We start from the raw sequence: 11,934 nt of genomic DNA on the forward strand, positions 1-11,934 counted from the left end.
ATTTTTATAGATGCTCTTTATCAAGGTAAGGAGGTTACTCCCTATTTCTAGCTTACAGATAGTGTTTTATCATGAGTAAGTGTTGGATTTTGTCAGATGGTTTTTCTGCATGTATTGATAAGATCACGTGAGTTTTCATCTTTAGTCTGTTGACATAGTGGGTTATATTCATGGCTTTTTGAATGTTGAACCAGCTTTGTTTACCTTGAATAAATCTCATTTCGTTGTGGTATGTAGTTCTTTTTATGTGTTCAGTTTGATTGTCTAATACTTGGTTGATAATTTTTACATCTTTGATCATGAAAGATGTAGGTCTGTTGTTTTCTTGTAATGTCTTTGCCTAGATTTCATATTAGGACAATGCTAGCCCCATATAATGAGTTAGAAAGTATTCTCTCTGCTTCTGACTTGTGAAAAAAAATTGTAGAGGATTGGTATAATTTCTTCCAGAAATTATGGTGAATGTTAGGTAGAATTCACTAGTGAACCCATCTGGATCTAGTACTTTCTGTTTTCTGAAGTTATTGATTCAGTTTCATTATATAGGCCTATTCAGGTTGTTTCTTCCTATGTGTGTTTTGGCAGATTGTTTTTAAAAAGAATTTTCTGTTTCATCTAGGTTATCAAATTTGTGGACATAGAGTTGTTTATAGTATTCTTTCATTAAACTGCTAATGTACATGAAATCTATAGTGATATCCCCTCTTTCATTTTTGATGATATTAAATTGTGTCCCCCACCCCCACCCCCCCACCCCCAGGCTGGCTACATTCTTACTGATCTTTTTCAAAGAGCCAGCTTGCTTTTGATTTTGTTAATTTTTTCCCCATTGATTCCTTGGTTTCAATTTCATTGATTTTGGTTCTAGTTTTTATTTCTCTTCTGCTCACTTTTAATTTTATTTGCTCCTATTTTCTTAAGATGAAAGCTTAGGTTATGGATTTTTTTTTTTTGGGTCTTTTAGTATGCCTTATAATTTTTTATTGAAAGATGGACCTGATATACTTCTAATGCAGTGAGTGGTAAGGGGGAGGAGAGCATTCTATTCAGAAGATCAGTTTCAGTCTTTTGGTGAAGATGTGTCCCCTGTACATTTTGGGCTTGTCTGACACTGGATTTTGGTTAGGCATCTTTGGCAGGAGTATCAAGATGCTCTCTTCTCATTGCATCTTATTGGTTGGTGCACTATTTGATTTAGTCTCATTACTGATGATGTTCACTTGATTATTTGATTAAGGTGGTGTGTGTCTGTGTTTTCCTTTGTAATTAATAAACATTTTGTGCGGAAGAGTTAGAAATTTAGAAAAATATTTATTCTTCCTGATACCTTCAATTTATTCACTTATTTATATTATCTAAATATGGACTTATAGTTTTCTCTTAGTTTAGTGGGTTATAATCTTTAACCATCATTATTTGTCAGAGATTTGAGCATTAAGAACTCTTTTAATCATCTGTTTTTTAGTACATCAGTAATTCTTTGAGCTTTTTTTTTTTTTTTTTTTTACTGTAAGAAGATAGTCTAAGTTCATCCTATACTTTCCCTATCTCAGTCCTGGATTCAGCTATTTCTATAAGGAGCTCTGCTTTTTTTTTTAGAAAAGAATGATGTTTAGAAGTCTGGATTCGGCTGCTAGGTGTGCTAGTTGCTGTTGGGCTGTTGCCGTTCCCATGTATGTATACACGTGGATATATGTACTCAAACACATGTACATATACATATATACTTCTGTATATTTATTTGTCCATATATATATCTAACAACATATACTCACATTGACGTGTTCAGTCTTTTTACTCCTTCACAAGATTTATCCTAGTGTTTTCCATTTCTGATAATGAGACCCATCATAGTTAGTATTTTGACTTTAAGTACTTTATTAAAGTACTTGTCAGGTACTATGCTAAGTGCTGTATTTTATCTAATGTGATCTTCTCAACAGCAGTGTAAAAGATTTTCAGAAGAAAAGCTGGAGACTAAAGGACTGGTATAATTTCCCCATACAACCCACTGAATAGCAGAACTTGGGTTGGAACTTTGGTCTGTGTGACTGTGGTGGTTGTGCTCTTAACCATTCAGCTACTTTTAGCCAGTGCTGTCATAAGCATATTTCTTCAGGATTAATTCCTGAAGGTGTCAGGGTTTGCTGGTAAATAGGGTATGCATGTATAAAGTTTTGGTAAGCTCTGACGTGTTACCCTTTAAAAGGTTGAACTGGTCTGTGCCTACCAACATGGAGAGTGCTGACTTGCTGGCAGTCTCCCTAACACTGAATATTGTCTGTTACTTTAGTTTTATGTAGTTTCATTTTTCAACTTAATCAGTTGCAAAAACCCCTATCCCTCTGCCATCTCTTCATAGCGAAGCCTGTTTGCTTATATCTGTTCTTCTCAAAATTGTTTACTGTTTTCTGTTATTCTTAGAACACTGTCCAAATGTTTCAGCATGGTCTTCAAGAAGACTCTTTATGATGTGGCCTCTCTCCTCTTTCTGTACCTAAGTCCTTGTATTATGGTCCAGCATGCCACACCTGTTTCAGTTCTCTAACCACATCCTTTCTCTTGCCTCTTGAGTTTTTGTATATATTGTTCCTTCTCCCTAGAATACCTTTTCCTCTATGTAGTCACTTTGCTCTTTTCAGCCAGGTTTTGCTTATTTTTCAGTTCACAGTTTAGATTCATTTCCTTCAGGCAACCTGTGATGCCTTTCTTATGAGGTTTATTAAACTGAAGTCAAAGGAAACCTTACTGAGATATTAACTGTGTCTGTGAAAATGGCCAAGTAAATGAAAAAGTATAACCAGCTTACAAAATCTTATACTAGTTTATGGCAAACTACAATGTAGTTAATTGTGTTTTTTTTCCATAAAGTACCTGCCAGCCTGTCTGGACTTGACCCAAAGGACATCGTGGCAGTGCTGAATGAGGAGGGAGGCTACCATCAGATCGGACCAGCAGGGTACTGTACTGACTTCTTCATCATGTCAGTGACCATAGCATTCGCCACCCAGTTGGAGCAGGTGAGATTAGTGATTCACGAAGAATCTGAAAACATTTTATTTTTAAAATCTGTTTTTTAGGTATTGAAAAGACTTGTAAGTAGACTTAAAAAATAATTTAGAATAATGTTTTCTTTCACGTCAGAAAACATTTTTGTTTCAGGAAAAGAATGATGATCTTGGGATTATCAAGGGATGATCTTGGTAGTAAGAGAATAAATTAAATCTCTTAGAATTTAGAAGAAAGACCATGAGTAAACATTGTTTTACATTGTATTGTGTGACTGGTATGAAATGATTCCCCTCCCTCACCCCCACCCTCCCTCACCACCAAAAATTAAATTATTTACTTTTTGGAGAAATGTATAATGTTGGGAATATTGTCTCAATCATACCTTAATAGCTATCAGGTCTGGGATTAGATTTTACCCAATTTACAGACTAAGAAATTATTCCAAATGCTGCCAGAAGATAGTAGATTCTTAGATCAGAGATAAAGGAGTGTATTACTCTCAGCCCAGCAAATATGACTATCAGTGTATTTCTTTACAGTTTCTTCTACCCCAAGTGGTGGTTTCTTCACACTCATTGGGTATGTCACAGTTTAGGAACAGAGTTTAGGGAATGTACCACTTTTAGCATAAGCAGTCCTGGTCTTTGTCTGGGAAGATATGTTACAAGGTTATGAGTTGCACAGTAGTCAGGGCCTCAGAGTCTTGGTACACAGTAAGAATGTACCAACCAGGATGAATTCTGGCAGCGTTCAGGCTAATTTGTTAGTTTGTAAACAAAGTAATATCTAATCCCAGATATGTGGGGATGCTTAAGGCCCATGGCTGATTATCTCTTCCCATCAATGGCTCAGCCCAACAGTAGCTGTTATTTCCTGCCCTTTTCAGGATCAAGTGCAGTTTTTTTGACATTATGTTGATCTATAGTGTGTGAAATAAATTAATATTTAAAAAAATAGAGACTATAACTTATGACTTTACATTTTTATCATACTATTCATTTTCTTAGAGGTATACATTTTCCAGATAATCCACATTCATAAGTGAAATATGAGTTAGTGACCACACTAAATCTTTGTAAGGTTTATCAGGTAAAGATTTTTCTTAGGAAATAATATTTAGCTTTGTCACACTGAATGCATGCCCACTGCACAAAGTACTTTTATATATGCATATTCTTTGAGCATTACTCTTTCTCTCCCAATTTGGTCCTGTCATTTTCTCATTAATACTTTGTATGTGCTTTTGTCTTTCTCCATCAATTTCCTTATTTTTTTTCTTCTCTTCATAAAACTCTGCTTGTTGATTGCCCTGTTTAATATACCTCACTGGTTGAGGAGAAAGCTAGCTACCTATTGTCTGTTCTTTAATCACATCAGAACACACATTAGATAATGAGCCTACTGTATTTTTATTATGTTATTAAACACTTGCAAAGTATTTAAAATTGCTACTTTGTTTTTAAAAATATTTTTTCAACTTCCCTGGGAAGGCATAATTGTTAATATTTATCATTCACTTACTTTTGTTATGTTTTGTGAAATACTTTGCTAATGTTGGGTTTAATCATACCACAACTTTAGGAGGTTATTAGTTTTACTTTTGAGATAAGGAAACTAACTCTTGAGAAAGTTCTATAACTAGTAAATATACTTAGGAATTTCCAGCCATAGGGTCACTTTTCCACATTCTATTGTTGCCATATTTTCTCCCTCTGAAGGAGTTTTGGAGTAAGATCAATTTGAGCTGGAGTCTCATTTTCATACTTACTAGCTTCTTTAATTTAGGGAACTTACTTAACCTTTCTCAGGCTTGAATTTTCTTGGTTGTATGGTATTGATACTACCAGCTTTGTGGGTGTATGTGAGGAGTGAAATAAAACTAATATGCTTAACATGTAGTTTGTATGTGTGAAGCTATACATACATACATGTGCCATATGGTGAGAGCTAATCGACCTATTTGAATCTACCACTAAAACTAATTCAGTTCTTGGTAATACAAAGGAACTGATTAGGACAAATCACTCAGCTTAGTTAAAAATATAAAACAACCTTGTCTGGCAAGCTATTTGATATCTCTGATAAAAATTAAGCCAAATATGTACCTCCAAAGATTAAACAGAAAATTACCATAGAACTCTACAATTGCACTACTGGGTATATACCAAAAGAATTGAAAACAAGGTATTCAAATAAAAAATATTTGAATATTCATAGCAGCATTATTCACAATCCCAGAATATCACAGAAATAACACAGTGTCCATCATGGATGAATGGATTAATTATACGCACACATACACAATGGAATATTAATGGAATATTATTTAACTGTAAAGCAAATGAGGTACTGATACATGCTAAAACAAGGGTGAATGTTGGAGGCATGCTGAGCAACATAAGCCACATATAAAAGGCCACATACTGTATGATTCCATTTATAAAAAAGTGTCCAGAATAGGCAAACTCATGGAGACAAAAAGCAGATTTGTGATTTCCAGGGCGTGGAATGGGAGTGGCCGCTTAATGGTTCTGGTGTTTCTGTTTGGGGTGATGGAAAAGTTCTGGAACAAGGTAGTGGTGGTGGTTGCACAATATTGTGAATGTACCTAATGTTACTGAAAGGCACAGTATTTAATGGTTAAAATGTTAAATTTTCTGTTACATGTATTTTACAATAATTTTTTAAAACACACAAAAAATTAAGTACAGTAATTTATTCATACCCTGATATTGCTTAGTATTACTTGTTTGCTTTTTTTTTTTGGACTAGCCCAAGGATTTTTAAAAATAGCATTTTAGCTTTTTTCTTCTCAAGCTAGTCAAAGGCCATGTGATAAAACATCTAGCAATAAAGAAAGAAACATTTTTCAGATGCAGATAAGGGACTTAGAATACTGGTACTGTAAAGTAGTAGAATGGAGGAGTGAGATTAGAGTAAGAATACTGGATGATAATAATCTTACCTCCTTTTTAAATAGTAAAATTAAGGGTGAAAAAAAACAAAACAAAACTGTTTGTAAATCCAAGGGTGATAAAGGATTTTTAAAAGCATCTCTTCCCTTAATGGGAATTACTTAGAAGTAAGTGTACTATGAAATATAAAGGGGCTCTCTTTATTTCTTAAAAATTTTTGTTGCTTCCTGATTACAGAAGAAAGTAAAAGAAAATGAAAGTTTCTTTTAAGTAAACTCAGAAATAATCACCCATAAGGGCAGAATATTTTTTCCTCAGGTATTTTCCCATTCATGTAACAGTTGACTGTGTGCTAGGTAGAATTGTAGAAATGAACATGTATTATTTCTTTTAATCCTTCAAATAACCATAAGAGAAGTGGAGCTGCAGAGTGATTAAGTACTTGTCTAGTCTCAAGGCAAGCCATTGGTGGAACCAAGGTTGAGGAGAGAACTCCAGAATTTGTTCTTTATAACTACAAGATTAGTAGTTTTTGATTATGATTTTAGATTTGATTAATGATTAAAATCTAATCAATTAAACAAATACATTTAAAAGTAAGGGATTAAAGTAATAACATATATAATAATACAAAGGTTTGTGACATTGTACAAGAGGCAGTGATCAAAACCATCCCCAAGAAAAAGAAATGGAAAAAGGCAAAATGGTTGTCTGAGGAGGACTTACAAATAGCTATGAAAAGAAGAGAAGCGAAAGGCAAAGAAGAAAAGGAAAGATACCCCCATTTAAATGCAGAGTTCCAAAGAATTGCAAGGAGAGCTAAGAAAGCCTTCCTCAGTGATCGCAGTGCAAAGAAATACAGGAAAACAGTAGAATGGGAAAGGTTAGAGATCTCGTCAAGAAAATTAGAGATACCAAGGGAACTTTTTGTGCAAAGATGGGCACAAAAAAGGACAGAAATGGTATGGGCCTAACAGAAGCAGAAGATATTAAGAGGTGGCAAGAATACACAGAACTATACAAAAAAGATCTTCACGACCCAGAAGTAGCAGAAGTAGATGTTCTTCTGGAATTCCCTTGCTTTCTCTATGATCCAACAGATACTGGGCAATTTGATCTCTGGTTCCTTTACCTTTTCTAAGTCCAGCTTGTACATCTGGTAGTTCTTGGGTCATGTACTGTTGAAGCCTAGCTTGAAGAATTTTGAGTACTACCTTGCTTCATGTGAAATGAATGCAGTTGTACGGTAGTTTGAACATTCCTTGGCATTGCTCTTCTTTGGGATTGGAATGAAAACTGACCTTTTCCAGTCCTGTGGCCACTGCTGAGTTTTCCAAATTGGTTGGCATGTAGAGTGCAGTACTTTCACAGTATTATCTTTTAGGATTTGAAATAGCTCAACTGGATTTCAATCACCTCCACTTGCTTGGTTTGTAGTAATGCTTCCTAAGGTCTACTTGACTTCACACCCCAGGATGTCTGGCTCTAGGTGAGTGAGCACACCATCATGGTTATATGGGCCATTAGGACCATTTTTATCTTCTGTTAATTCTTGCCACCGCTTCTTAATCTCTTTTACTTCTGTTAGGTCCTTGCTGTTTCTGTCCTTTATTGTGCCCATCTTTGAATGAAATGTCCCCTTAGTTATCTTCCAGATTTTCAATCTATACCTCCATTCTTTTTCTAAGATCTTGGATCATCTTTAGTATCATTACTCTAAATTCTTTTTCACATAGATTGGCCATCTTCACTTCACTTAGTTACTGTTCTGGGGTCTTCTCTTGTTCCTTTATCTGGGACAAGTTCTTCTGGTATATCATTTTTTCTTTCTGTGATTTCAGTTTCTCTTCCACAGGCTGTAGGATTGTAGTTCTTTTTTGCTTCTGCTTTCTGCCTGTGGTGGATGAAGCCAGCCCAAGGGGCTTGTGCAGGCCTCCTGGTAGGAAGGACTGGTCCCTGCCTATTGGCTGGTGGGCCTGGGAGTCATCTTTTGGTGGGCAGGGCCATATTAAAGGCTGTGTTTAGTGGGCAGCTGTGGGCTCAGAAAGCCTTTATGCAGCCTATCTGCTAATTGGTGGGGCTGTGTCTTGCCCTGTTCATTGCTTGACTTGTTGCGTCCCAGCACTAGAGCCTACAGGCTGTTGGGTGGGGCCAGGTCTTAGTTAAAAAATGTGGTCACCAGGAGGGCTCACGCCAGTGGGTACTCCCCAGAAACACCACCACGAGTGTCTGTCCCTGCAGTGAGCCACATCCTCCCCACCTGTCACACCTTCACAGGGCACTGCAACATCAGCAGCTAGGTCTGGCCCCGGATCTTGTGAGGTCCCTGCTTTTTCCTGTGTTCCTGGTGTGCATCCTCCAAGAGGGGAGTTCCTGTTTTCCCTCGTCTGTGGATTTCCTGTGAGCAGACTTTGCTGGCCTTCAAAGCCAGATGCTCTGGGGGCTTCTCGCAAGACCAGCCCTCCACACTGCAGAGCCTGATGTGGGGCTCAGAACTTTCACTCCTGTGGGAGAACTTTTGTGATATAATTGTTTTGTGGTTTGTGGGTTGCCCACCCAGGGGTATGGACTTTGATTTTATCGTGATTGTCCCTGTCCTACCCCCGTGTCGTGGCTTCTTTGTCTTTGGATGTAGGATATCTTTTTTTGGTATGCTCTAGTGGTTTTTCTTCCTTTCTTTCCCCCCAGTGGTTGTTTAGCAGTTGTGATTTTGGTGGTTATTTTTTGAGAAGCGGTGAGCTCACATCCTTCTACTCCACCATCTCGTTCCACCCTCAGTAAACATTTCATTGGTGAAGGGCTCCATTTTCCCCCTGCAGTAGCTCTTTATAATGGGTGGAAGATAGCCTTTTGTAGCTATTAATTTACTATAAGTTTCCAAGTTTTGTAGGAATAACTAAAAAACCATTTTTTTTTCTTTCATCAAAAGCCCTGGACTGAGAATTCATAAGGAAAAGTTCAGTGTCAAATATTTTACTACTTTCTTCTAAAATAATATTTATGGACTTTTCATGGACTAATTAAATGTGAACTCTAAAACAACATAAGTGTTATGTTATACAATATAAATGTATAAAAATATTTTAGTTTCATTTTGCTTGTCTAAGTAAACCTTTAAAAATTAAAACTAGTAACTTAGTAGCAGTTTGGCAGAGATTTAGAAATTTTGAGTTACTAATTTAAGGCCTGAAATAAAAATCATTTTAGCAAATGTTTTTGGAGTTCATCAGACATTTATAAGCATGGTTAGTGGTTTATAAAGTAATAATCTTTTTTTTCCCCCTTAACTGTTTAGTTAATTCCATGTACCATGAAACTTCCAGAAAGACAGCCTGAGTTTTTCTTTTATTATTCTTTACTGGGAAATGATGTTACAAATGAACCTTTCAGTGATTTGATCAACCCAAACTTTGAGCCAGAGAGAGCATCTGTTCGTATACGGAGCAGTATAGAAATTCTTCGTGTTTACCTGACTCTTCATTCTAAACTACAGGTAAGTATAGCAGAAAATTGTTTCCAATTAAAGTCTTTTTTTTTAAGCATTAAAGAGGTGCCTAAACTCTCTTGTTGCTGAAGTACATGCCATCTTTCTACCATATCTCTTATTTTTTTAGGAATTATCCTGACTTGTAAGTCATAAGATGACAGTTATTTCAGAATGTTAGGAGATGTAACACTTTAGTTATTTTGAAAAGAGGTAGGTCAGTTATCAATCATTTATCATATTCAATAACAAATTGTACCTGGAACTCAGACCTGTGAACATCAGACACGTTTCATTATTGTTACTGGAGATTAGCTGTTACCATACAGATCACACTCTAGAGTTCAGAATTTATAAACCTTTTTGCTATTAAAGCAGAGAGATAATAAAACAACTTTTTAAACCTGCCCTTGAATTAAGTAATTTTGTAAACCAATTTTAAATAGGACTTTATTTCTTAGAAAAGTTTGTCTAATCTGAAATTACTTCTCTGTTCATTATGATTAACTTTAATTAGACTGAAATGGGTGGTGAAGTAGGGTGGAGTAGTCCTTTTTATATGCTAAAGTGTTTCAGTAGACTTTGCTTGTACTTTGGGTGGATAGTACAAAAAGCATAAAGAAATTTTAGTGGAACTAAATTTTAGAGGTGGTTGCTAAATCCAAGGTATTTAGAATGTTGAAGATTATATAAAATGATGAAATGAAGGACAAAAGTAGTTTGATCTTATATCTAACATATTATTTATTCCTCACCAAACTATTGACTTACATATCAGTTTGATTCTTATGGACTTCTAAGTCATAGAAATCCTTTCTTTCCAGCCCATTAAAAATATCACACTTAATAACATTAAGAATGTTATTGGTCATTATTGACACGAGAATTAAAAATATTTTTATGTAATGATTGCATATTGTTCATGTGAATAGTAGGTTTGCTGAGGCTTCAATGTTGTAAGGGGAAAAAATAGTTATGTAACACATACCTGGATCAGCTGTTTTTTTTTGTTTTTTTTGGTAGTTTCCAAAGGTGGTAATGTCCAAGTTTTTTTTTATTAGCTAGCAGTGATTCACAGTACATTCCATCTCAGTGGTATTCTCTTTTATCTTTTACTGTTAAGCACTGTTTTATATATAGAGTTTGAAAAGCAAGAAAAAAGAAAGATTCATAGTGTTTTATGATATTGTTTTCAAATAAAACAATTATTTGAAGTTCTTTAGTTCAAACAGGGCTGGATCCACTCACTTATTTTTTAAGAACTGTGCTTAAATTAATGTTATAATGAAAAGAGAAAAGAATAGTGGATGTATTTTTCTGTTTAAATTCGTGTACTCATTATACAATTTGCATAGTACAATAAGATAGTATAGTAAAATACTGAAGTAACCATAGCTCACCAAAGAGACAGAAAAGAGAACAAGAAGTAACACATAATGCCTATGGATGATTCATGTTGAAGTTTGACTGAAAACAACAAAATTCTGTAAAGCAATTATCCTTCAATTAAAAAATAAATTTTTTAAAAAGTAACACATAGAGTGTACAATACTGAAAGGAAAAGTGAAAAGAATTAATAACTATTATTGAGTTCTGGGTAACTGTGCTTTATCAACAGTTTTAGCAATCAGGTGTGAGAATCTTAGTCACTGGCAGTCAGTAAGATAACCTGCATTCTGTTTTCCTTCTCTGGATCATTTTATAACTTTGTTGTTAAGTTTGTGTGTTTAGGATAAAGGAGAAAGTGTAAATCCTGGTTTTGACTTTCCCTTTCATATTAGATCCATCTCTGCTGTGGAGATCAGTCACTTGGAAGTACAGAAATACCCTTAACAGGACTACTGAAAAAGGGTAGTACAGAAATCAACCATCGCCCAGTCACAGTTGAGGGTGCTTTTACCCTTGACCCTCCAAACCGAGCCAAACAAAAGCTTGCACCTATTCCTGTGGAGCTGGCCCCCACTGTGGGAGTGTCTGTGGCTCTGCAGAGAGAAGGCATGGACGCCCAGGCAAGTAGCAACGCGCCTTCCCCTCCTCCAGCTTCTCTGATATGTCAGTCATGATTAGTTACAAAAGTCTAATTTCAGGTGCATTATCTCACATAAGAGAGTATTTATCGCTCTTAATTAGTGGTCTTCATTATATGATAACCCCTTCTTTAAAAAGACCCTTCTGAAAAGTGCTGTGGCTTCTGCCATGGTTCATAAGTGACTCTGCCCAGAGTCTTTCAGTCCAGTTTTCTCACATAGTGGAAACCATTTCCCACACCCCAACTCACAGTCAATGACTATGGGACTCTGGTACAAGAGACTGTTTGTAGACCTGGTTTTTGGGGATCTGCATTAATAAATCTTTTTTAGTTGACTCAACCTTAGCTAAGGTTCTCGGTTCATTAGTGCTTCACAGTCCTCATGCTGTTTCCAGGCAATAGAAACATTTATTTGAATGTAGATGTTTTTTGATTACATATAGCCCTTGGGTCAACTTTAGTGTCCTGTTCTTTTAAAGAACTGATTTTTATGC

General features: G+C 35.7%; 1 protein-coding gene across 3 annotated transcripts in view; it reads left to right on the top strand.

The window, feature by feature from the left end:
• Positions 1-11,934, top strand: part of CEP120 (centrosomal protein 120) — an 83,493-nt gene that overhangs the window by 32,559 nt on the left and 39,000 nt on the right. For all 3 annotated transcript variants that reach the window (XM_070374079.1, XM_070374081.1, XM_070374078.1), the window contains 3 exons: positions 2,872-3,020; positions 9,223-9,420; positions 11,193-11,420. In XM_070374079.1, the coding sequence (XP_070230180.1) occupies positions 2,872-3,020; positions 9,223-9,420; positions 11,193-11,420 (575 nt within the window). The remainder of the gene's footprint in view (positions 1-2,871; positions 3,021-9,222; positions 9,421-11,192; positions 11,421-11,934) is intronic.

Source organism: Bos mutus, chromosome 7 (assembly GCF_027580195.1).
Source record: "Bos mutus isolate GX-2022 chromosome 7, NWIPB_WYAK_1.1, whole genome shotgun sequence".
Taxonomy (NCBI): domain Eukaryota; kingdom Metazoa; phylum Chordata; class Mammalia; order Artiodactyla; family Bovidae; genus Bos; species Bos mutus.